At 42.4% G+C, this 26,940-nt stretch overlaps 1 protein-coding gene across 1 annotated transcript in view; it reads left to right on the forward strand.

Annotated features, from left to right (window-relative positions):
- RNF145 (ring finger protein 145) overlaps positions 1-26,940 on the forward strand; it is an 80,359-nt gene that overhangs the window by 7,120 nt on the left and 46,299 nt on the right. Inside the window, exon 2 of the mRNA XM_056860785.1 lies at positions 12,438-12,651. Within this exon, the coding sequence (XP_056716763.1) occupies positions 12,468-12,651 (184 nt within the window). The 5' untranslated portion in view covers positions 12,438-12,467. The remainder of the gene's footprint in view (positions 1-12,437; positions 12,652-26,940) is intronic.

Raw genomic sequence — 26,940 nt, forward strand, 5'->3', positions numbered from 1 at the left:
AGTGAGCAGTTTGTTCCCCACCTTGCTTCAAAAAAGACTGCTATAGGTAGCCAGCCCACAGCATTTCTAAGCTGAAGATGGAATTTTGATCATTAAAGAGGCAAGTTTCTGATGTCTGGAACTGCAGTGTGGCTCTTTGTATCTAGAATCACTGAAATTCAGCAATGTAGGGAAGCTGCAGGAATTTGGAGCAGAAGAGGAATAGCCAGTGTTCCTTGCCTTCAACACACAGGTAGTTTCCTCCCTCAGAAATATCTATCTGACTTTTAAAGCCCAGAAATTAACTATCAGAGCTAGAAGGTCCCTCTTTCAGAGCGTCAGAATTTAGAGACCAACACTTTTGCTCCTGAAGCAGGAAAGAGCAAAGCGAACCTTTAAATCTAGATACTCTGAAAATTGGTTCTCAAAAGAATCTGGAATTGGCAAGTAGTTAATGGAGGAAGCCCGCCAGCCTCAAACTACTAGATTCATTTCACTGTAGAGCTGAATTTTAACACTTCCCTGCTTCATCAGCAGCAGCATAGCTCTTTGAACCACAACACCCATATTGTCCTGCAAGTAAGAATCAGCATGTTACGGCATGTTTTTTACTTGCTTCCTATATAGTCAAGAACACATTCACCCCATACTTCATTTCCCCTACATATTTAAGAAGAACGTGAGGAGCAAGCTAAAGGAAATCTGGCAGTCCTCACTTGTCAGTTATAATTGCATTATAGAAAGTTCCTGCTGAACATGGTCTGTACAGCAGAGCTAATGTGATGTAGTGGTTAAAGTGATTATCTGTAGGAGTGGGAAGGCTTGGGTTCAAATCCCTACTTAGCCAAGGAGCTAAGTATTCTTGGGTATTCTTGAGCCAGTTACTCCCCCCCCCCCACTGTAACCTTCTTCAGTGGGCTGTTGCAATGAAATATTAGAGGAGGGAGCAACCATGTACACCACTCAGAGCTCTGTGGGGTGGGATAAAAATGTAATATAGAGATAGATAATATGTGAAGTATCCCATGCTGGTGAGATAACTTAGAAATTATGAAAACGTGGCAGAAAAGCCACCTTAGAAAATGGAAATGTTGAAGGAAATTGAAATATACTCAATATTTAACTTAAGAGATCTTCACTTCCTTTACTGCTTTAAGAGCATGACATACATTATGTATAACTTGGCATATAAAACTGTACTTTTTTGTATTATGAAATGTACATGTAGAAATTAGTTCTGTTACAACAGCTACAAATCTCTCCATAGCTAGAGATGGAGTGTCAGGCTGCTGAGTCCTAATATTAGTTTTCGCCAGTTAGGAAAATAAGAAAAAAAAGAGTGGAAAATAGCCCATCAACAATTTATTGAACAGGAACGAAACTGAACAAGAACTTTCAAGTCTTAGAAAAGTCTCCTCTTCATACAGTCAGTATTATCCAGAAGCAGAATGCAGAAACCCACAATGCCAGAGGTAGCAGCGGAATGAGTGTACAGACCACAATGGAATCTTCCTCAAGCGGTTTCCATCTGTCTAACTACCTGTGGCCCAACAAATCACAATGTTATGGTCTGTCATTTTGTGTTTGTTTTTCCCCAATGGGAATCCAAAGTGGCTTACTTATTTTCCTCTCCTCTGTTTTATCCTCACAGCAGCAACCCTGTGAGATAGGTTAGGCTGAGAGTGCTTGACTGGCCCAAGGTCATCCAGCAGAGTTGGGATTCACACCTGGGTCTGCCAGATGCTAGTCCAACGTTCTAACAACTGCACCGGTGGGGTTAAACTGTGTGACAGCACTGGCCTCTTCAGCATTGCCTGACAATCTTGTATAGCAAGTATCATCGTTATAGTGGACAAAGTTAATCTCATGAAACCTGTCTTGTGTCATTTGAATCACAGATAATATATCCTTCATAATACTACAATCAAGTTGAGAACAAAATGTGGGTCTGACTTGAGAGGGGGGAATCAGCATAAATTGCTGCCCCCATTCTGAAAACTTAGGTGCCATTATGTTTTGATACTGCATGGTTGGATACATGCCATTATCCTGAACCGTTGCCTTAAGAAGGTTTTGCTCATCATTCTAAAACGGAAAATATTTCCTAAAAGAGGTTTTTCTACCCAATTTTCCCAAAATGTGTTATCACCCCCTCCCATTTTCCTCCCAACCTTTCACATCTCTGCACCACCCAGTAGTGCAGTTCAGTTGCTTACTATGGTTATGCTGTAACTGGCAGTGGTGGCTATTTGCAGAACCCTGGATCAGACTGTTGCAGATTGTGATGTTGTGCTAATGCAGCAGTCCTCCTGAATGCTCGTTTGCTAATGCAGTCCTTTTATAGGGTTGGGCTGGTTTCCCTGTCACAGAAAACTTGGGCATCAGAACTGCTATCAAACAATTCTACAGCATGTTTAGTATGCAAAATGGTTTACAGCGCTGATCTCTTAATATTGGTCATAAAATTTTAATAGTACTCAGTTTGTGGTGCTGGAGTTGCAGCCTCTGTAGCAGCAAGCTTTAACAAGTCTCCAATGTGGAGCAGTTTGTCTGCAGTGAGGAAAACACAATAGATTAAGGAAAGCATTGTAATGTAGGAATATGTTCTGAGCATCATGGATTGTATACAACAAGGTTTCTTGCTGGTGAAAAAGGGAGGAGAGGGACCCCTTTGACTATAACAAAGTTACTGTGGAATCTTCATGGACAAAAGCCATGTGGGACAAGAACTGCTGTAAGGAGGCATGTGCATTGAAGTTGATAAAGCTGATAATAGGAGACTATTACCACTAAAGGCATCTTCAAGGTAGGTGCTGACCAGTAAGTAGAAGCAGAATGGGTAGTTATGTGCATAAACCTTTCTGGAATATTGCACAAATACAGTGAGGTTTCTGTCAAATCATGTATGCTTGCTTATCGTGGTCATGCGCATAAGCATACACATTTGTTTTCAGTTTTCTTTTTTTACCTCCTTCTATTAGTTATCCTCAACTTCAAAAAGCACTTATCAAGTTAATGATGAGTAGCTAAGTCTAGTAAGATAGTTCTGTCAAGCTATTTTCATTGCACATTGCCTGGTTCTCTCCCTTCCTCCCTCCCTCTGTCTCTGTGTGTACACGCACACACATATATAAACATTCAGCAGCTTTGAGAATCATGTGAAATAGATCTGGCCTAAAATATTTACAGTTTCACTGTTCAAAGGAAATGGCACAACTGATCATGACCCGTCCAGACTCTTCCAGTGATCATCAGGGTTTAGCTGGGGCATGACTAGCTCACTAACACCCAGATCTCTTGACTAGGGCACTCTACTGTCCTTTGTGCTCAGTATGTAATGGGTTAATGAAATAATTAAATTGAGCAGTCTTAATTCACAGTGCCTGTTTTGGACTGTCAGACAGTTTGATTAATTCATTTGGCTTGAAGGTGAAAATAAAACGTTTTTCTTCATGTGATCCTGCTGCTGTAGTTGAGCCTAATTTATTATACAAGTGGGGGCCCGCGAAACATGTGCAGGAGGGGATCACATCTTCCCTTTGCTTGGGGGGGAATCCCATCTCTCCCCCCCCCACATCGCTGCCACCGCAGATAACCCGTGCCAGCGCGAGTCTCCCAGCCTCTGTTGTGGAGTCTGCTGCTGCTTCCTCCCTCTCGTCACCATTGCCACAGATGACCGGGGCCATTGAGGCTCCCAGCCTCTGCTGAAGAGCCTGCTGCAGCTTCCCCCACATTGCCGCTGCCATCGACCCAGGTCCAGTACAGCTGCCAGAGTCCTCCGCACCTGAATGGTGAGTGAATCATAGAGTTGGAAGGGACCACCAGGGTCATCTAGTCCAACCCCCTGCCCCTGCACGATACAAGAAATTCACAACTACCTCCCCCGCACATACCCCAGTGACCCCTACTCCATGCCCAGAAGTTAGCCAAGAAGCCCTCCCTCTCATGATCTGCCTAAGGTCATAGAATCAGCATTGCTGACTGATGGCCATCTAGCCTCTGCTTAAAAACCTCCAGGGAAGGAGAGCTCACCATCTCCCCAGGAAGCCTGTTCCATCGAGGAACCATTCTAACTATTAGAAAATTCTTCCTAATGAGTGCGTTGTCTGTGCATGCACAGACAAGGCTGTTTTTTTAAAATTGGAAGGATTTAAGCCCCCCATTAAAAAAAAAATTCAGATTTTTCTGCAAGGTGTTCCTCCAGGTCTTCAGAAAAACCTGTTGGGAATCAGTCTGCCCTCTATCTTAGGGTTGCCAGGTACCCCCTTGGCTCCGACGGGAGGTTTTTGGGGCGGAGCTGAGGCAGAGAATTTGAGTGATAAAAGGCCCATTGCGATACGGCACTTCCGGGTATAAACCGGAAGTGACGCAGTCCCCATTTCCAAGCTGGGCACTGAATTGGCAGGCAGTTGCCCGCCAATTGCAGCCTGGCAACCCTACCCTATCTGCACGGGGCAGAGTTGGGAATTAGATATATAGATCACATGGTAAAATAACTTCTGGAAGGTTTCAGTTGTTTTTTCAGCAACCAAGGATTATGCAGTGGAATTTCCTTAATTACAGTCTCTCTGTGAGAAATACATATTGCCCATTTGGGATTTTAATGGTACGGTCATTTTACAGGCTGTATCACTTGTGGAATGCAGAAGAACTTCTTATTCATAACAGTTTCTTTAAAAACAAGTCCCCAAATCTATAAACTTTTTTTCCCTTTCAATTGTTAGTATGTGTGATTTCTGGACAGGGCACAAAAAGGGCGAGAAATAAAAAGTTATAGTAGTTATCAACTTGAGATTCTGTATTTTTCTGCGTTGACACTTCAAGATCAATTCATTTTTCACAAATAAAATGTGAAATATAGCTTTGCTCTCAGTCAACCATCCCGTATGATCACATTTATAATTTGTTTGCAATATAAAACAAACAATATTTAGATTTTATATTTGTGTTGTAATGGCATTCACTATGTTGGATGGGCAGCTGCTGGTGATGCATGTTCACGGTTTATTGTCATGCTTGGTTGATTTAAATAATGATTTAAATCTCGATTTAAATTATTAGTCAGCAAGTCTAGATTTAAATCATAGTTGTCTACATAAAGACTTGTGGAGTATTCGGCTCAAAAGGTTTCACTTTCATTTTTATAGCTTGCCCCTCCCTCCTCACACTTGGCTCTTTCTGCAGATCTATTCCATTCCAAACAATCTTCTATTCATTGAATTTCCTGACACTTAGCACTTAAGAGGTAAGGGGTTGGTACTGTGTAAATAGATTTGCAAAGGAACAATGGGATTAAGGTATTTTTATCAATTCTGTATGTTTATTTTATAACATTTTTGCTGTGAAGAAGAGTCGTGTTATCTCTGCAGACACAAATGCACAGTTTTAAGAACTGTGATAATATTTTCTAGATAGAAAAATTGCCCAAAATTACATAACATCTTGGAAAGGAGTTGAAATTCTTTGAGGGTGTTCATGTCCTTGCCGTGGTTGTGGAAGAAAATAGGTTGCACTTTGTTGTTTGTTCATTCTCTAGTCCTGTGGACATAGTGATATGAAACCTAATGCATCTTATTTTTATATACATTAAATTATGTCAATCCCAGTTTTCTCAGTGATTCGGGGTGGTGAATAAAATGCCAGTATGGCATAAAAATACACGTCAGAATCCAGATGGTGTATTCTTGACATGGTGGTATAGAGGAAGGTATGGTCATCTGGGGTTCCTCAATGACTGCATTTGGCATGCGTTTCATTTTTAAGTCACAATTTTTGCAGGCATTACATATTTTTTGTCGATGGCAGGAATAATTCCTAGGTGACCAAAGGGTCTGAACAAAACAATTTCTGATTAGCTTGTTCCATCACTGTTTGCTGATTCTTGAGCGAGATTGGGTGACTGATAATATTTTCCTTTCTAAGCCCTCTGTAATTTGGTGTCAATGTGAATGACCTCTGCAATAGTATAGATCCAGAGAAGCGCTAAGGTGCATGGATAAATTGAACAAATATTATTTTGAACACTTTAGATAGTCAAAGTATTTGACACTTAAATTTTATAATCAGTGTTCTTTACTCCTTTCATAAGTCTCATAGTCATGGATAACATAGAGAGTTCTTTGTTGAATCCTTCTCCTTCCTATAGTAGCCAGCCCATAACCAGGATAGAAAAAGGTGCCACCTGCATTTTTTATCACCAGTATGTGGTAGTTGGAGGTGTTCTAGGTCTGAACATGAAATGTTCCACTGAGCTAACATCACTCATAATCTCTGCATTTGTGTAAGCCTCACTTAAAAGCATGTAGTTGTTGGCATCAAAACAACTTGTCATAATTAATTCCATTAGTTAATCTTGTTATGTTTGAAGAAGTACTTCCTGTTTCCTGTCCTGAATTTGTTGCTAGTCATTTCCATTGGATAATCTTGAATGTATTCATTCTCAACACACCAGTGTCGTAACTCTACAAACCATTCAAAATGTCAGCAGATTTTACTTCCAAGGAAATAGGGAATGCAAGGATAGCCACAAAGAGCTGTGTATGTGTGCCGTCAAGTTGCAGCCTAGTTATGGTGAACCTGTAGGGTTTTCAAGGCAAGAGACGTTCAAAATGGTTTGCCATTGCCTGCCTCAGCGTGGGCTGAGAGAGTTCTGAGATAACTGTGACTGGTCAAAGGTCACCCAGCAGGCTTCATGTGCAGGGGTGAGACATCGAACCCAGTTCTCCAGATTAGAGTCCCGCTGTTCTTAACCACTACACCATGTTGGCTCTACAAAGGGCTGAGTATTGTATATTATATGTTTCCTCCGTAGCTTCTGATCATTAAATCAGGGTGGGCTTTTTTTAATAGTGGACTATAGCCGAAAAAGAACAGTCCAAATGCTTGCTGTTCACCTCCCTCTTCATCTCATGCAGACACTTATTTTCCCCCCTCTCTTCCTTCAGCTCCACTGCAAGGCAGAGGTTTGGAGGAACAGGAGCTGGGTGCTTCTGCTTTGTTTGTTTTTTAAATATTTGTAACCTCCAAAGACACTGCCTTTAATTTGATGCAGCTGTCCAACACCGGGTGCATCTCCCAGCTTAATGGTGATATCGAATGCAATTTTATTTTTTTAATGTGTTGTGAGCCAGAAGTCCTTTACTCTTGTTTTCTTTTATTTATTTATTTTATTTTTTATCCCGCCCTCAAGGCTGAGCTCAGACTGGCTAACAATATAATAATCAATACATAAAATGCAGTAAAATACACTAAATTCACAATATAAAAATGAAACAATTTAACCACCCCATAAGATCATCATATTGAGACAATAAACAGATGGTGCTCATTTTTGAAGAATAGGGACCACTGTAGGGCCCAAATAACACTCAGGAGTCTCACATTTTAGTTGAAACCGTTTACAGCAGTGGTTCCCAAGCTTTTTTTGACCAGGGACCACTAGGACTTTTTTGTTCGATGCAGGGACCCCAAGGTTCAAAATAAAAATTCTGAGAATTTGAAAATAAACTTTAATCATAACTGTTAAACATTAAACTTAGAATAATATTTGAATATATATTTTTATAATAGAGAACTTTTAATTGAAAATATTAATTTATTATGGGTTTATAACTTTGTTTCGCTGACCTTAATTTAGTTCTCGCGGACCCCTGGGGGTCCACGGACCCCTGGTTGGGAACCAGTGGTTTACAGCAACCAGGTTGGGGGGCGGGAGGTAGGGAGACCAGCTTTGATGGAAAACCGTAGCTGCCCTCAACTGTAGGCCTGGAGGTATAAGTCCAGAAACTTTCATAGTAAAATCAATCTTTCTGCGACCATTTCTTTAATAGGGCTTAAGTAAAATGCATCATCATTTAATAGTCAGAAAATAGCCATTCACTGAGTCAGGGTTGGACGTGAACCAGTGAGACCTGTGATTGAATCCCCTCCTGGGCTATGAAGCTCACTGGGTTATCTTGAGCCAGTCACTCTGTTTTAGTCGATTTCACAGGTCCCTGAGATTTTTTTCCACAGAGCAAAGCCTATATCATATGCCACACTGAGCTTCTTGGAAGGAAGAGAAGAAATAAATGTGGGGGACGCCTGCTGACAGAATGATTTCTGAATTTTGCGGATGCCTTTTAGTTAGCTGGGAATTTTAATTGTGTTAACAGCTTATGCCACTAAAAATTTCTGAACCTGCCTAAGCCATTGCTCCCACATTAATCTCTAATAAGGCACATGCAAAAAAGGTCAGACTTGGGAACCTACTGCAAATGATTTGGTTGTTCTAGTAACATCTGATTTTCTCAGTGTAACGGTAAAACGGGGGTGGCAGTTCCATGAGGGCAGGTTTCAAGACCAGAAATACTTTAAACTGTGAGTAAGCAAGTCTCAATATATTTGTGGGGAAGGGGGAAACTGCCACCAGGAGTTCTCACATTATCTTTTTGTCTTCAGATTTGAAGGAGGTTTTTTTAATGATTAAAAGCAAATGAAACATGCTTAATGTTGGAATGCCTTTCTTTTCAGTGGGTGAAAGTGGGCATAAATTACCAAGAAGCTATTAAAGGCCCTTTACGTGATGTGCCAGGTTGTTGAATCAAAACAGAGGGAGGAATGCTTGCAATTCCAGACTTGTCTTGAGAGGGGGAAGTGGGAGGGCTCTGTAAATTACAGGGCAGGCTACATACATTGAACCATAGTGTGTTGTCTGGTGTTGAAGGGATGCATCTTAATCACTTAATCGTTTTTTCTCTAGCAACCGGCACAACAGTGTATCTTGCTGTGGATCAGAGCTTCAGTGGCAGTTGTTACAGCATATTTTGCAGCTGAATACCTATTGGAATCTCTCTTGCACAGCATTTTGTAGACAAAATCTTAATATGCCGTTTACGCTGGCCTGGCCATGGGCAAGATCAGCTATGCTGTGAAAAGTCTGTTGCTGTTCCTCCTCCCTTCAGCACAGCTGCTGTTTATCATCTACAAGTATTTTTGTGTGTGTGTGTATGTGTTGTCATACTGTGACCACATTGCATCTTTTCCCACAGCTGTGTTCATAGCACTTTCCCTTGCAGGTCTCAGTTCAGATTCTCACACAGTCGGCTCCTGTGAGCTTGTAATGGTTCCTGAATGGTACCTGCAAACATGGCAGATATCACAATAACTGTTTTTTTTATGAATAACTCCAAATCACATGCATATGTCAGTAGCATTGACTCATGTGGATTACAGTGTGGTAAGGCTGCTTCTACTGGGACTAGGGATGGCAAGCTCCAGATGGTGGCTGGAGATCTCCCACTATTACAACTGATCTCCAGGTGACAGAGATCAGTTCCCCTGGAGAAAATGGCCACTTTGGCAGTTGGACTCAATGGCATTGAAGTCCCTCCTCTCCCCCTCCTCAGGCTCCTCCCCCAGAATCTCCAGGTTTTTCCCAACCCAGATCTGGCAACACTAATTGGGACCATTTTTTATTGCAGGCATATTCCTGCCCTGAAGAACTGCTATATATCTTGCCTCTCGGTTCCTTGTTAGTCCTGTACTCAACTCACCACTTACTGCTGCTTCTGTTGCACTTGATTTTGTAGGGCTGTTGCATTGCCATCTACTAGATCTCGGGGCGTTTTGGAACGGAGGGAAGTTAACCAGATGACCAGCTGCTTTTAGTTGAACCCTGCTGGAATCCTTTACAGCGATCATAGTCTTTAGAGCTAAACTGATGATTCAGTGGCAGGAGTTTAGGAAAGTGGGAAACATCAAATTGTTTGAGCCCAAATTTGTAATACAGCCGTTATCAAATACTTCTCTTGAGGATTGTAGGCATGAGGACCTCCTGGCTTAGGCTGAGACCTGGATGAGGCATTTACTACATTACAAATCTCATGCCTGAGTTCAGTGTTCTTTTGGCAGTGCGCTTAATCCCCGATGCTTTCTCTCAAGTCAAAATGGAGTTTTCCATTCAGTGTTCTGAGAAGAGTTGAGGGGAGAGGAGTTGGGGCCTATAACTGCAGGTTAATGGCACTGAACTTTTTTTTACTACTTGCATGCAGTTTTTGCAACATCTAACTTTAAAAAAGAATGGGAAATCTTTCCCACCCATTATGTAACTGAATTGGGCTTTCACTGCTATCAGTCGTGACTTAAAAAAACAACCCTGAATTCTACTATTGTCAGTAAAATGCTGTAATATCTACATAAGAATGGGCTTAACCTGACTTCACAAATTGTGTGTGAGAGAGAGACATAGAGACAATAACTGGAGTTTTGAGACTTTATGCACAAATATAAAGCTAATATATAGTGGTGAGAGTGTCAGACTATAATCTGGCAGAGCTGGGTTTGATTCCCCCCTCTGCCATGAAATTTGGTGGGCAATATTAGTCAATGCTGAGAGTGTGCATGTGAGAGCTCCTTTGAGGAAGCTCAGGCTAAAAATATAGGAAGAAACAACAGCTATGAACTAAACTAATCTCAGGCTAGTGAAAAAAACCTCTGCAGTGAGATCTCACTTTGTCAATTTCCAGCACCATAGGGATTTGTTGTAGCGCTTGAGTGTTCGCATTGCACATCAAGGGCAGCACAGTTGTGACAACAGAGGGATTTAGGATCTTAGAAAACATGACATACTTTATGGAGAGTCCCCCAAGTCTTTTTATCTTATGCTGTTGTAAGAATTGATCTCAGATATGGCTGTAGGAACTTTTTTTTTTGCAGAGCATCTTAATTCAGTAATGCTATTTAATCCTGATTCTTTTTTTAAAAAACTTGAAAAATAAAATAACTATCCATTTGTATAGCATCTGAAGATATAAGCTGATCCCAAATCTGAAGTAAAATGAACACAGTACAAAGCTTTGTGACTTAACAGGTAGGGAGATCCAGGATGACATTCTTTATAGTTTGGAATCTACCTTTCTGCGGGATATTTGATGTCAAACTTTCATTTAAGGGGCTCATAGTATAGAAAACAATTTAATTACCTTTTTCCAGTGGTTTTTTTTTATTGGCGTGCTGATTCAAGATGAATGAGGAAGCTTAATGTACTGCATTTAGGCCAACCTGTTACTGTGCTGGGGCACTCCGAGAAGATTTAGAGCCTCCAAAAATCATAGAATGAGTTTTTACTTTGTATTACACTGTCACTTTTGATACAGTAATTGACTTTTATGATCTCATGGTTTATTGGAATAAAAATTCTACCCAAAACCATGATGGGATAAATTTCTCAGACATATCCCTACAGGGTCACTGTAAGTCAGCTGTGACTTGTCAGCACGTGCACACACATCCTAGAGACAAAGCTAGAGAGCTGCACAGAAGTAGGAAATATTCAAAGCCCTTTCAGCCTTCAGCTCTGAGTGCCAGCTACTGCCTGTTTCACAATCAGTCAATGTGGCAAATTGTCGGTATGGAAAACAGATAAGAGTGGTCTAAATATAGAACATAAGGAAGTTCACTGCTGAAGTTCTAACTGATTGATTACAGATAGAGTAAAACTCATTCATAGGGTGATTTCTTTTTCCTACGTACTTTTAAAACGTAATACATTGTTGCCTTTCGTGATCACAAGATGTAGACTTGCATCTGATGAAACAGCAAAGTGGACTTTCATCTCCTGCCTCTTGTTGCAGCCCAAAACCATGCTCCTGGGAGGCATGGGACCCACAGGAAATGCAGGAGGGGACTACAGTTGCCCCCCTCTTTGGGGAGGGCTTGTGGCACAGTGGTAGAGCATCTGCTTGGCATGCAGAGGGTCCCAGGTTCAATCCCCGCCATCTCCAGTTAAAGGGACTAGGCAAGTAGGTGATGTGAAAGACCTCTACCTAAGACCCTGGAGAGCCACTGCTCGTCTGAGTAGACAATACTGAGTAGACAATACTGATGGACCAAGGGTCTGATTCAGTATAAGGCAGCTTCATGTGTTCATGTGTTCCATTTATAGAAATTCTGTGTAGGATCCAACCCATGTTTTTAAAAGTTTAAACAGTTTTACTAAAGATAGGTCTGTCACTAGCAACTAGCCATAATACCTCAATGAAACCTCTGTGGTATGCCACAGTGTCCCTCACAGTACTGGATTGTGGGAATAGCAGACATTGGCCTGGATCCTTTACTTTTCCTGCATGTGTGCTTCTCTCTGGGTGCTGCAGAGGATGGCTTCCACCACAGATTCTGCTTCCTGTAGCCATAGGCATTCGTGGTTTTGCTAGACCATTATCTTTTATTGAGGTGCAAGGTGCCTAGCAAGAAGCACTTGTGACTGAAAATGGAGGACTGCTTTCACAGAACCTGGGAGAAGCACACATGGATGAAAGGTATAGGATACAAGCCAGATGATTTGCAGTTTGTACACTTTCAAAAGTGGCTGTCTCGGCACTGTTAAAGACAGAATACTGAACGTCCCGACAGGGGAATTCTTACATTAAAGAATATTGCTGGTTTCCTGAAATTTACTTGTTGATTTCTGCTTTTTACAGTCTGTGGCACATTCATTGAAAAGAAGCAGAATGGCTGCAAAGGAGAAATTGGAAGCAATGTTAAACGTGGCCTTGCGGGTTCCAAGCATTATGCTTTTGGATGTCTTGTACAGATGGGATGTCAGTTCCTTCTTTCAGCAGATCCAAAGAAGTAGCCTCAACAACAATCCCCTTTTCCAGTACAAGTACTTGGCCCTTAACATGCATTATGTGGGTAAGTTATACTTTGTTTGACATAAGCATATATTCCTTGTTAATATCTGACTAAAATAATGCTGCTTTTCCAATTCAAAACTTTCCTACTCTGTGATAGTGGCATTTTTGCAAATCATTGTGGAGTAAAAGAATGCAATCCCTGATTTATTTGCTTGAGCTCTCTCTCCCCCCTCCCTTCCAGCAATGAAGGTATGTTCTGAGCACTCCAGTATAGTCATCATTGGCATATTCCTCAGGCCTAGGAAATGATGCCCAAGCAAAGGAGCTGACCAACAGAGACTACAATTGGTGGCCTCATCATCAGCTATCAGCCTCGATTTGAATTAGCAACACAGTTGTCAAGGAGGGCAGAGGGTGCAGGCTTTGCAGTTTGTCAGCACTTGCAGCCGCTGGCGGCCTCACCTCATGGGAAAAGAGGCTTGAATGACAGGGATATTGAGGCTGTGAAGTGGCAGCTGAAATGGCTGATTTAAATGATACAAAGTCCTCGTGGCCACCAAAGGGACTTAGCATCACACATGCGCCAGGAGCTCTGTGACCTCTAGGCATGTGGGGGTCATAGTCTGATGACTGTATGCATGGAGAGAAGACTTCAGCCTCTCCCCCCCACCCCCCGAACCATTTTTGTGAACTGAAACTGAACCGGGAGCTGCGATATGCTCTTTTTTTGGACACTTGTGTGTAATGACAGCTACATGTATGTTTCCTTTAAAAATTATTAGTTTTATTTTTTAACAAACAAAAACATAAACACAGTGGAGCTTACCATTCAGAATTACAACTCAGTTATCAACTTCTTTAAATTACATTACTCTTTGTTTTCAACATATTTTTCCATGTCTAATAACATGTATTACTTGTTTTTTAAACATATATTACCTAAGTCTCTAATTCTATTTTAATTTACCGTATATACTCGCGTATAAGCCGAGTTTTTCAGCCCAAAAAAAGGGTTGAAAAATCCCAACTCGGCTTATACGCGGGTCAATACAGTAGGTGGAGGGAGGGGGGACTTGCCGCCGCCGCCTCCAGCTCGCTTCCCCGGGCCAGGAGCGGCCTGCGCGCCGGGGGGGGGTGCCGCCTCCAGTGCGCTTCCCCGGGCCAGGAGCGGCCTGCGCGCCGGGGGGGGGGCGCTGGCGCCAGCTGATCGCCGCCTCTCCTGGTAAGTAGGGGGTTCAGGGGCTCTTCCCCCTCCCCCCCTAGGGGTGGGTCTGGAGGGCCTGGGAGGCCGACCCGGGGGTTGTATAAGCCGACCCTCGGCTTATACGCGGGTGCCTAATTTTTCCCCATTTTTGGGGAGAAATTAGGCACCTCGGCTTATACACAGGTCGGCTTAAACACGAGTATATACGGTAGTTAAATTATGTTCCAACGTTTTAGCTATATACTTTAAAAAAAAGTATTCAGTTTTTCCTGAAATTCTGAGGTTAATCTATTATATATAAAAGATGTCAGTTTTGCCATAATTGCTTATTCTGTCAGTTTATTAATCCATTCATCTAAGTCTGGGTATTTCTCTGCTTTCCATTTTTGCCACAAATAGTACTCTTGCTGCCGACACCGTGTACTCAAATAGTTCATTAAATGTTCTTGATATGTTACTTGGCAAAATATTTCAAATTTCCTAGTGGAACAAATAGCAGCTCCCAGGGGCCATTTCAGTTCACAAAGGGTGAAGCCTTTTCTCCATGCATGCAGTAACCAATGCCAGGCATGGAACTCCCTGTGCACGTGTATACAAAGACCTTGTGGTGGACATGAAGACTTGGTATTGTGTAAAAGCCCCGAGTCAAGCAGAAGCGCATGGGAAAGGGTCTTAGATGAAGGGGAGTTGCCAGTGCTCATCCAGAGAAGGGAGCTAGTGATTGGGGTGTGAGCGATGGAGCGATGGTGCTGTTGCAAGGTGTGGAAGAGGGGCATGTGGTAAAGGGTGGTTTTAAACATATAACCCCCAGTCTTCCTCCTACTTGCCCCTTTTGGATCAAAACCAGTGAAGATTTTGATGTAAATTATGGATGAGCCTCCGAAGCGTCTGCTGCAGGGCCAGCTCCAACAGGTTTTTGGGGGTGGGTGGTTCTTAAAGTTGTCAACTTGACGGGCTTCCTTGCCTAGTACTCCGTACAACAGACACCTTGTGAGGTAGGTGAGGCTGAGAGACTGCCCAAGGTCACCCGGCTGGCTTCATGTGTAGGAGTGGGGAAACCAACCAAGTTCACCAGATTAGCATCTGCCACTTATATGGAGGAGTGGGGAATCAAACCCAGTTCTCTAGATTAGACTCCATCACTCTTAACCACTACACCGTGCAGAGCAGGAAGAGGAAAAATGATGTGCAGCCAACAGTGGCCACCTCTCTCACTCTCCCCCCCCCCAAAAAAAATATTCCTGTGATATGTCTGTGAGCACTGCGAGCTGCCATGGCACATAGTTCCTTTTCATTCTTTTGTGGGGAGCGCAAGTTGAATCTTGCTGGGCTGCATTCCCCTCTCCTCCGAATGATTTACACTGGGAGCTGCAGCTCCTCTTCAGTGCCATTGTTGCTGCTCACTCCTTTGTCCTGGAAGTGAGCAACCACATAGTAATGCTGCTACTTGCTCGCTCACTTGACCACTGGAGGCTTTGGGCATCCCACCTGCCCTTTTCGAATCAGCAATCAGGCTAATCAGCAATGGCCTTATCTTTGGTCCCGGGCAGCCTGACAGTGCTCAATACTAAATTTGGCATCAAAGAATTTTATTTCAAACCATTTTAGTTTGACATTCCTGATTTATATTTCAAAACTCATTTATGGTATATTTGGAAGGCTGGGTTTCCCAGAATTAATCATAATACTGGAAAATGATCAGGCCCATTTTATGTGTGTGCATGTGTTAATTAAGGGAATAGAAAGAAGTCATTCCCCGTCCCCCTAAGAATATTAAAGCTGAATCATTCCGTGAAATTAATTGGCATTATCTTTGGAATTGAAAAAAGACAGTACTGCTCCACAAAATGTGAACATAAATTGGTGGACTTCATTACTACATCATGCCAAGTGGTTGCTAACAGCCCATTCCTGAGCTGAGGCATACGGGGATGGCGGGGAAGAGGCACAGTGGTACACAGTCGTACGCCGTTAAACCAAAAAAAGCCGTTTCGTGGCTTTTTTTTGGTTTAACCAGGGCTTTTCGCCCCATAGGGAATAGCGAGGCTGCACCTGCTAAGAAGCTAAGAAGCAGGTGCAGCCTCGCCATTCCCGGCACCAGCGGAAGTGGCCAAAAGGGGATAGGGAGCCACCTAACAGGCGGCTCCTCCCCCCAGCCTGCCCCTGGAAGGCCCCCTTCGCTGGCGTGGCCTCTCCACGCCGTTGCTGGTGCCACAGAGAGGCCGCACCGGCGGAAGGGGGAGGCGCAGTCCCGCGGCGCTTGGCCACCGCCGGGACTGGCCTCGCCACCAGCGTAAGTATGTGTAATTGTGCGATTACACGTACCTACGCTGGCGGCGAGGTCACGCTGCCTCCTATAGAGTTTTAGCCCAATTCTCAGGAATGGGCTGTTAGACAGCTTTTAAAAAGTATTAGACAAAACTGTGGAAGACAGGTCTATCAAAGGCTATCAGCTATTACTGCTAGGTACAAGCTCTGTATTCAGAGGCAGTACACAGAACAAGTAAGAGGACTGCTCTGTTTTCATCTTGTTTTGATTACTATGGGCATCTTGTTGGCTGTTGTTGGGGATACAGTAGAAGACTAAATAAGATCCAGCATGGTGCTGTGGTTAAGAGTGGCGGACCGGGTATGATTCCCCACTCCTACCCATGAAGCCAGCTGGGTGACCTTGGGCTAGTCACAGTTCTCTCAGAACTCTCTGATCCCCACCTGTTTCACAAGACGCCTGTTGTGGGGGGGGATTGTAAGCAGCTTTGAGATTCCTTACGGTAGAGAAAAGCAGGGTATAAAAAACAACTCTTCTTTTTCTTCTCAAATGTGATGTAGCATAAGCTGTTCTTACAAAGTTAAGAAAACTGCCTATTTAAGACTGGAGTTAGGTGGGGCTGAAAGAGTTCGGAGAGAGTTGCAACTAGCCCAAGGTCACCCAGGAGACTTAGTCTGTAGGCGTGGGGAAACAAGCCCGGTTCACCAGATTAGAGTCTGCCGCACTTAACCACTACACCACGCTGCAGGAGAACGCTGAGTTTTCATTCTAATGCAGCTACTGGTGAAAGAGATTAGACGTTGTTATCCTTACATTGGTATGACACAATCAGGTATGATGGCCAGATAAATAGTTGTCCTCCATGGACTTGGGAGTTAAACTGTGATCTAACCCCAGCTACAGAGATCTGTTAATTTGGAGCCTATTCACCTTGCTCCAGAATATTGCTGGTTTAGCAGTATTTACGAGAACTGGGTTCATTATAGGTTGGCACCCTGGTGCTGCCTGTCATGGCTTGCAGTTCTTCCATTGTGCTTGGCGGCACTTCCTTCTGAAAGCTGGCTCCAAGATTAAAGGATGCACAGCTCTTGCCAGTTAGGCCTAGTGTGCTCTAGTGCAATTTACAGCTTTGCCTGGTTTGGCCCAGGAATTTGTTGTAATCCCATGTTCGTAGGAATGCAACAGTTATCTGCTTACATGTCTGCTGCCTGCGGCATACGGATCGTCGTTGCAGATTACAACGTGTTGCCTACCTTTGGCCTACTGTGATTTAACATGTGATTTGCCGATTAATTGTAGAAATGTCATATTTCTGAATTGAAAGGGTGTGTGTGTATAGCTGTCAGTGTCAGTCTGGTTATGGCTGAGAAGGAAGTCAGAGTTCTGTGCATTTCAGAAATGCTCAGGAATTATAGGCCAAGTCATGTTGTGTCGAATGGACAAATAGCAAAAGGCTGTTCCTTCTTCAAAGAGCTAACTGTTTAGCAGCGCCATTCTTTAAAAATAAATAAATAACATTTTTAAAATACACAATACTATTAGAAAAACTTCTCCCTTCTATAAACCCACCCTCTTTTTTTATCCTTAAGCAGAGAAGAGGGAGAAAAGGGAGGAAGAAAACAAACATGAAATAAAGCACAAGAACTAAAGAAATAAAGTAGAAAAAGGAGGGGGGAGGTAAACCTTATCCAAACAGATAGAATAAGTTTGATATCAAGTTTCAGAGAGCTTTAAAAATTAAGCCCAAATGCAGTTATATTTCATACCTGCATCCCATCTATTAAATGCTGTTTTTTTCCACTGGTAAGATCCAGTAGTTCTTCTGCTCAAGTTTCTATATGCGATAGCGTTGCAGCTTTCCTCTGGTGCAGCATAAGATATTTGGCAATAACAACGCTTAAAAGTTTCTGAACTTCCATGTAGAAAGCACATGGCCTAAAAGGAGGTTGATAGCTGAGAACAGAAAAGGTGAGTCCAGGATAAAGTTAATCTGTTTTTCCACCTCTTACCATAATGATATGATGATAAGGCAAGTCCCTCCAGCGGCAGTGCCTCCAGGGGCAGTTGCTGTGGTCTTTAAGGCCAGGTCTGTGGAATCTGTCTGGGGTCTGGTGAGCTTGCAGGATGATTTTTTTCCCACTCTACTGAGATGCTTATATCCACAGCCCTGCATCTGCATTCCATTTTAGCCATAGCTGATCTATCACAGTTCCAAGCAGAAGGAGCGATATATATATCCTGTGGGGATAACTGTATCAAATTAAAAAAGGATCATAATTCTGGAGGTTCCGTTGCAGCTACGCCATCAGCGCCAAATTTGGCATGTAGGCACTGTTGACAAAATGCTTCTGGGGGCAGCTGATATTCTACTTTAAGGCTTTGAAAGGGTTGTTACTGTTAACATGTAAGTTAACTTCATAACCCAGATTTTGCCCAGGTCTCTATAAATATCTAATTATCAAGTGTGGCTCCCATCTGCGGCTACCTAAAACCGCGGATCAGAGCCACATTTACCCCAAACAGCCAGATCAGCTGAATCAACCCTGGCGATCAATGGGGTGAACAGATGTCGCAGCCAGATCCGCCCTCACATCCAACTCCCAAACATGTTTCTGCAGACTTGCCCCCCCCATCTGAAGAAAAATCTGACATACACAAAAAAATTGGGGGGTTTAATTCCCCCCCCCCCCCGAAATAAAAAAGCATTATTTGCGCAAGTGCAGAGAACGCACTTACCTTCTGAAAAGGCAGCAGCCATTGCAGGGCTCTGCTCAGGGCCTGGCTGTAGCTGCAGCAGATGCCTGGAGTGGCTTCGGGGCCCTGCTGCCTTGGCAGCAGGCTTAAGGTAGGTGGCTGGGGCCTGGAGCTGCCATGGAGGGGAGATGGGATTTCCCCCCCCCCATGAGTTTCACAGGCCTCCCATTTGTTCAAATTAATTGTGCTTTGTCCTTTCTTAATGATGGGTCTGCCCAACAATGTAAAGGGTCAAAACCTAAAGTTGGCCCCCAAGTCCCTCCACACCCTCCTAGCAGCCATTATAGTGGGAGAATACGATTGGGTTTCTAAGATATTATGTGCCCTGTACTTTACAGCTTTGTACGGTGGTTAAATTTATTGAATTTCAAGTCTGGCCCATTCAAGCCTTTTTTCTTTCTTTTTTGCTGATTTGTCATTTCAGAATCTCACCTGTGCCATTAGAAAAGCATTGTGGGATATTTTAAGGCTGGGAAGACCAAATCATCCTTTACCCATTGGGAGTTGCAGTTTTTCATATGTTTAGTATTTTGCCTGTTCCGCATGTAAGGGTACAAGATGTGGAATCTATACAGTTGAAAATTTTCTGTGGGATATAAACTACAAACCATTGGATGATATAGGTTAATCATGGAATAATGTTCATTTTTAATATATTGATTTTTTTCCCCTCCACAATGTTAATCTTAACATTGCCATCCTAGGCAGAGTTAGATTCTTCTAACATTGACGGATTTAGAAGGGTGTAACTCTGTATACGATTGCACTGCAAGGCAATGGAAGAGGAGGGTACAGTCAGTCAACAATGACTGGAAATGTTGTGATATCAAAATAACTGTTCACAGAATACTTGTAGGTTTGGGATTGCAAGTGTAAAGGCACATTATTTATGCAGCACTATCAATGTATATAGCACTCTACAGTATAAGCAGAAATGCACCCATGAATCTGTTTACCAGTGACACCTTTCCCTGGTCCTCTGGCAAGTCGGTGACCCAGCAGCGCACATTCTCTCCACCACCCATTTCTGAGTTTTAACTTGCCATGTGATCTAGAGAGGGTTCGCGTGAAGCAGCCTTATACTGCTCTTTCTAATCTTCCCATCGCAGTACAGTTGTGAGAAATCTGCACTTGCTTTGGGGTTTGGAAAAAGATAAACAGCTGGAGAGATCACTGTGGGTTACTTTCTTCATGTCCCGAACAAATGACAGAATACACTGGCTTTCCCTCAAATATCAGAGCAGAGACTTCAGAGAAGGGAGGGGAGGAAGTGGTATGGAATGCCGGTCAAGTCAATGTTTGTGGACCTGTGAATTGTATTAAAGGTCAGATCTCTCAAGTCATTAACACAAGTATGTTGATGAGGGCACAATCTTGAAGGTGTTCTGCATCTGACACTTTCTTCTGGTTGACTATGTTTACCTTTCATGCCATGCTGACAAGCAGTTAGTGTTGTGAACTGTGTTTTCTGCAACCATATAAGTATGGAAAAAACAGACACTGCTGTGGTGACTACATATACCAGAATTTTTGTTCTTCACATAACTTTTTCATGTTTGAAATGCTCATATAGTAATGTGGGAATCCACCAGTATGCGGTTTAGATTTCCGGCAAGTCTAAATGTTCAAATGTGCAGAAATGTATTCATGTAACTTATGATCTGTACATGTTCAAATAAAGACTTTGTGAGGAACTCACAAATGTTATTTAAAATTACATTAAAAGGGTCAACAGCTATTAAAAAGACTAACGCTGCCTTCAAGTGTAGGCCCAGGGGAGCTGTGCGCCTGAATGAAATGTGCGAATGTTTGTGTGTGTACCCAGGCTTTTAGTTATGTCTTTGCTGTAAGATGACACCATGCTACTGCTACAGAAATAGGCTCCTGCTTCTTTGAGGGCATTATTCAGTTCATAAATTATTTCAGTGGACTCAGTATATTGTACGTAACTGACTGTATTAAAAAATAGAGCATACCTTAAAAAGAACCTTCAGATTGTATTGTATCATACTAGCTGACCTGGGGAAGGGTACATTCTGAAAATAAAATCTGGCTGTATACACCACTGTAGAATTTTTGAAGCTCTCTCTAGGCTTGTCTGCTTTCAGCATTAGTGTAGAAAAGCTTTGGCTGGGGGAATATTGCTCTAAACTAAAAGATCTGGCTTCATTCAGCCTTCAAATGAAGCCATAATTTACCATGACAGGCATGAGCGTGGCTTGTTTCTCATTCATGTGCCTTCCCTCCCTTTTACACAGAGCATGGCTAAGGATTCCTGATTTTAAACTAAATTTCCAGGGATTCCTTGTAAACTGGGATTCTGAACCACACAGTTTAGAATCCTAGTTTGTGGGGTGTAAAAACAGACAAACAAAAAAGTACACTTGAATTTGTATGGGGGTGGGTGGGGACTAGAGTTGCTTTCCAACTAGGAATGCTTAGTTTTGAGAGAGAAAGGAAGGGAACATTTGGCCATGAGAAACAAGCCATGTCCATTCCCGTGGTGGCAAACTGCAGCTTAGTATGGTGGCTGAATGAATTCCTGTCTTCCTTCTCTCACATTCATCCACCTTCTGTCTCTCGGATTCCTTGCTTCTGCTCAACTTCCTTCTGGTTACAGCTGTGTGTTTCCTTTCACCCAGGGAAGGGGACATTCAGACCATTTCCTCATCCTAATGACGTCGCCAAGAATGTTTGGCAGCCACGCCCTTCTATGGCCTAAAGTTCAGGGATACACCTGGGAAACCCCCACCACTAACACCCGCCAATATTTGCAACATTTCTGACATTACACTGTAACGTCCTTCATTCTGAGTCACAGATAATAACTATCCTATCCATGCTTTTATGTGAAATGCTCTGGGGACAGAGAACTGTAGTCTTGATTAAACACTTGGTACTAACTTCGTCATCGTGTTTTTCGTGCCTAGGCAGATGTTAGGTTGAGTGACGGATCTAATTTTCAAATGTTCTATTTTAGAGTGTAGCTATTTTTAAATGAACACATCATCTTGTGACTTGGTCTTGTGTCCCTTTGTGATCACGCATATGGAGGGAAGAACTTGCCTGTGGTGCAATGATCCATCACTGCCTTGAGCTTTATATTAAATGACTAATTTTCTGCATTCAGAAACTATGCAAAAGCTAAAACGGTCCTCTTGCACTCCAAATTCACCTTGCTATTTAATTTTGTTCCCTCTCGCATCCTTGTTGTTTGCCAAAGTAGATGTACCGCTGCTGCAACAGTTGGGGAGGGGGGAAGAGTATCATTCAGACAGTAAAATAGCATAACAGCTATTCACCACCCACCTTTAATTCCTCTTTGTAACTGGTGTATTGCTTTTGTGGCCAGTGTGGAATGTTACAGCAGTTAACACCTGTCTGAGCTATTAAAGAATTACAGGGCCGTAGGGGTAAGGTGAAACATTAAAAAAAAACTTTCTGACAGAGCGGTTCCTCTGTGGAGAAGGCTTCCTTGGGAGGTGGAGGGCTCTCCTTCTTTAGAGGTTTTTAAGCAGAGGCTAGATGGCCATCTGACAGCAATGCTGATTCTGTGAACTTAGGCAGATCATGAGAGGGAGGGCAGGAAGGGTTGCGTCAGTGTTTGGCTCTCCTGGCCCTTTCTTACATGCCCAGGGAAATGCAGATGGCCACTCTGTAGTCAGGAAGCAAATCTCCTCCAGGCAAGATTGGCCAGTGATCCTGGAAGGTTTGTTTGTTTGTTTTGCCATCTTCTGGTCATGAAGCAGGGGTCACTAGGGGTGTGTGGGGGAGGCAGTTGTGAATTTCCTGCATTGTACAGGGGGCTGGACTAGATGACCCTGGAGATCACTTCCAACTCTGTGATTCTATGAAAGATGGCAGGGAAAGCTTTCATGGGGAGCAGAGGGTTTCTGTGCCACAAGTGGCTGTTAGCTCTGGTCGTCTGACTGGTGAGAGTGCAGGATGGCTGGACTGGGCTATGTCAGGCAGGTGGAGGTAGAGAAGAAAAGATAGGTTGCACAGGGAGAGGGGCTCTGTATAATCCTCAAACAGCCTACCAAGTCCTGATCTCTAGGGCTCTAATACTAGGCATATTTACTCAAGAGCAAATACCATTTAATTTAGTTCTGAGGAAACATGCATAAGATCAATTTGCATGTTACATGCATTTGCTCAGATTTCTTCCTACCTATCCTTGCCTTCCTCCTTCCTTCTGCATATTGCCTTTTCTGTGTTGCTTCCTTCAGACATGTTTAAATTGGTAAACACCTTGGGGAGGTAGTGTGTTCTTTTCTGGCTTAGTTTATTAAAACCTTATGTCACATGAATAAACATATAACATGCTTTGCTACTCATTAATATTGGTCCTGGAACTGTGCCTGGAGAAAGTGGTGTATTAATAGATTATCAAGTTAGAGTAGACAGGGATGATTATGAGTAAATAAGACAGCAAAGGAAACTCCACCTTCTGCTCCTCTTGTGTTTCCTGCTCCCAACTTTCTTGGGCTGCTACCCCTTGATCCTGGCTTTAGTACTGGTGAGGTCATAACACTGTTGTTATCAGTCACATGCTTGCAGCTCAGTGGGTCACATGTTGCCCCCAGAAGGGTTAAACATGGTCTGGAAAGGTTCTAGAGAAAGGTCTAGACCACTGTTCTAGGGAGTAATGACTCATACCTTTTAGTTCTTGGAATGGTTTGTGTTTTCTTCTGTTGGAACCATATGCATAATCCTGGGGTTCTTTATTTCAAGGAAAAAAATGTTCAACAATCAGAATTATTTGTTAGTGCCAAACACATGCAGCAGTTTTTGAGCAGTGTCTCAGTATGCTGTGTTGGTTTCTCATTATACTTTTCTTCCTCTCTAACTCACTCCCATGCTCCATTTTCTCTTGTCTATTTCTTCAATACTCCACCTTTTCTTTCTTCTTATTTCTGACTATATCTGGCTGTTGTTCTAGTCTCCTATTGCCTTTATATAATTTTATTTTTCTTCTCTCTTGGGTGGTCTATGTGGGCCGTCTCAGTTCTTGTTATTTTTAGTAAGACCAATAAGATTCTTAATAAAGAAAAAATGTCCAGCAGATCTAACAGGGCAAAAATATGGAATGCCATAGATGAAATGAGCATGAATTACGGAGAGTGGCCAACATCCCAAAACTGAATCAAGGCAATTCAAGGAGGGTGTGACCTTTTAGAGATCAGCATTGAAAATGATTAACTTTCTTCATTTTGTGCAAAAAAAAAAAAAGCGTTTGGAGAGGCAACAATGAAATTTGCCTTTCTTGGGGCCTCTTCTACTTGCCCACCCTTGATTAGGGACCATGTTGTCCACACTGCTCACAATTTGGATCAGTGTTGGTGTAATGAGAAACTATAGTTTAGCAACTGGGAATGGCCCTTCAGGCCTGTATGTGCCTCTATAGCTTTTGCTTTGTGCTTTGTTTCCAGACAATGGTTTGCTTCAAGAAGATGGGGATGTGGCAGAGAAATTGAATGAATTCTTTTCTTCTGTTTTCAGTATGGAAAATGTGGGACACACGCCCACTCCAGAGTCACTGCTGAGTCAAATTGAGATAACCAGAGATGAAGTTCTAGGACTACTAAGCAAACTGATAACTAATAAGTCTCCAGGTCCAGTTGGGATATACCCAAGGGTGCTTAAGGAACTCATATGTGAAATTGTTGCTCTACTAACAAGTATAGGCAGTGGCACTAAAACCAGCCTCCATACTGGAGGACTGGAAAGTGTTACACCTACTTTTAAAAAGAATTCCAGGGGGAATCCAAAAGATAACAAGCCAGTTAGCCTAACATCTGTCTCAGGTAAATTAATAGAGGCTATTATTAAAGATAGAATTATTAAACACAAAGAAAAACAAAAAATTGCTGAGGGAATATCAGCATGGCTTTTGCTGGGGAAGTCCTGCCTCATCAACTTTTTTGAAGTTCCTTGAGAAGATTAACAAGCATGTGGATAAGGGTGGTCTGGTGGACACTATGTACTTGGGTTTCCAAAAAGCTTTTTACAAGGTGCCTCACCAAAGAGTTCTCAGTTCAGCTGTTGTGGGATGAGAGGATGGGTCCTCTTATAGATTAATAATTGGTTAAATGACAGGAAGCAGAGAGTAGGAGAAAGTGGGCAGTTCTCACAATTGAAGGGAAGTGAGAAACGAGGCCCCACAAGGATCAGGACCAGAGCGATATGTTTATAAATATGAAATTGTGGGGGAGCAGTGGGGAGCAGTATAATAGCCTAGTTTGCAGATGATAGCAAATTATTCATAATGTTGAAAAACAAGACAAATTGTGAATTGGGTGAGTATGCCACAACATGACAATGAAATCTGTGTTGGTTAGTGGAAAGTGATGAACACTGGAACAAAAAATCCTAACCTAAAATATATGTTGATGAAGACTGGCAAAAACCAAGATTGAAAGAGATCTTGGGGTTGTATGGAATAGCTCAATGAAAATATAAACTTGAGTGTGTGGCAACAGTGAAAAAGACAGATTCTGCCCTTGGCATTATTAGGAAAGGGACTGAAAATAAAATAACCAGTATTGTAATTCTCTTGTATAGAGATTTTGTGAAGCTCCATTTGAAACACTGTTTACAGATCTGGGCACCATATTGGAAAAAGCACATTGCAGAGCTGGAAAGAGTACAGACAAGCGCAACCAAAATGATTCAGAGGTTGGAGCACCTTTCCATGAGAAAAGCCTATCAACAGTCTCTCTTCAGTTTAGAAAAAAAATGGATTAAGGCAGTGGAACATGATAGGTTTATAAAATTAAGCACGGCATTGATGGGCAATAGATTCTGGACAGACAAAAAGGAAATACTCAACAAGTAAGTAAATTGTGGAATTCACTGCCAGTGAACAGTGATGGCAAGAGTCATACAGAGTGAAAGTAAGTGAGTGTATATAAGATCATTTTTTGAATCCCAGTCTTCAAGTGCAGAAGTTCCCCTCTTGTAACAGAAAGAAAGCACCATACTATTTTACCACTTTTTAAACGTTTAGTCGATTTTTTTTGGTAGCCAAATAAGCAACAAATCTCTAGTTATTTTTGTTCTATAGAAAATGCCACATATTATTACACCCTTTCAGATCTAAAGTCGTTCTTTGTGTTAGAGTAATTTTGGCAGAGGGGCTTCTGCAGAAAAAAAAACCTGATCTGGAAACCTGCAGCATAGTGTTTGGATTTTTTTTTTAATGATTGCAGCAGAGAGAATGCTGAGATATTGGTTTAAGCTTATAAGCAGCAATGTTGTGACTAAAAGCTGCTGCAGTGACCTTGACTGCAGTTTTGCCTACTAATTCCAGCATTTTAAGATTGTGCTGTTTAGACCACCTTTTATCATCATTATATCAAATTCTGAACTGGGTATGGATTAAAAACTCTACAAAATGGGACCAGGGACAGGTGGGAAATTTTTATGCAATCTTGAGGGAAGCCCAGGTTTGCAGAAAAATCTGAAATATTTGAAAAGTCATTGGGAGTTTAAAAAACTCATAAAAGCAATGTCTGTTTCTTTAATAAAAGTACGCCACTAAGATTTCGTGAGACTGTGTTTCAAAATCTTGATAGCCATCTTGGTGGGAAACACTGCTAATGTTTCCAAGCCTTAGTTAGTGTAGGGGAGGATTTAAAAAGGTAAAAGGAGGGGAGGTAAAACTTGGAGGAGGAAGAGCAAAAAGGTAAATATGGTGTCTGTGGGGAGGACAGATGCTGCCAGGAGGCAAAACAGAAAAAAAAGAGGTGAATGGGTGGTGGGAAAGACAAAAAGGACTAAGAAATGCAAGACGGAGGCAAGGAGTGGGGAAATGAGATCCCTTCTTACAGTCCCCTGTGTCTTCATTCTAATGATCTACAAAGTTCATGGTCAAATGTCTCAGTAGGGCAGGAAAACAGAGCCACCTTTAAAGAAGGCAGGTCAGGGTTTCTGCTATTCAGGGAAGTAAGGAGAAAATACTTATTTGATTTTGTTTTTTAAAAGGTTCCTTTCAAATTGACTGAGGAGTGCTGATTATTGCCAGTGCCTACCAGAAGGGTAGATGGGGGGACAGGTAAGGGCATGGAGAGGAATGGCTAAAAAAATGATCTCTGTATTGTATCATTCCTTTCAGAGCT

This window comes from Euleptes europaea, chromosome 1, assembly GCF_029931775.1.
Source record: "Euleptes europaea isolate rEulEur1 chromosome 1, rEulEur1.hap1, whole genome shotgun sequence".
Taxonomy (NCBI): domain Eukaryota; kingdom Metazoa; phylum Chordata; class Lepidosauria; order Squamata; family Sphaerodactylidae; genus Euleptes; species Euleptes europaea.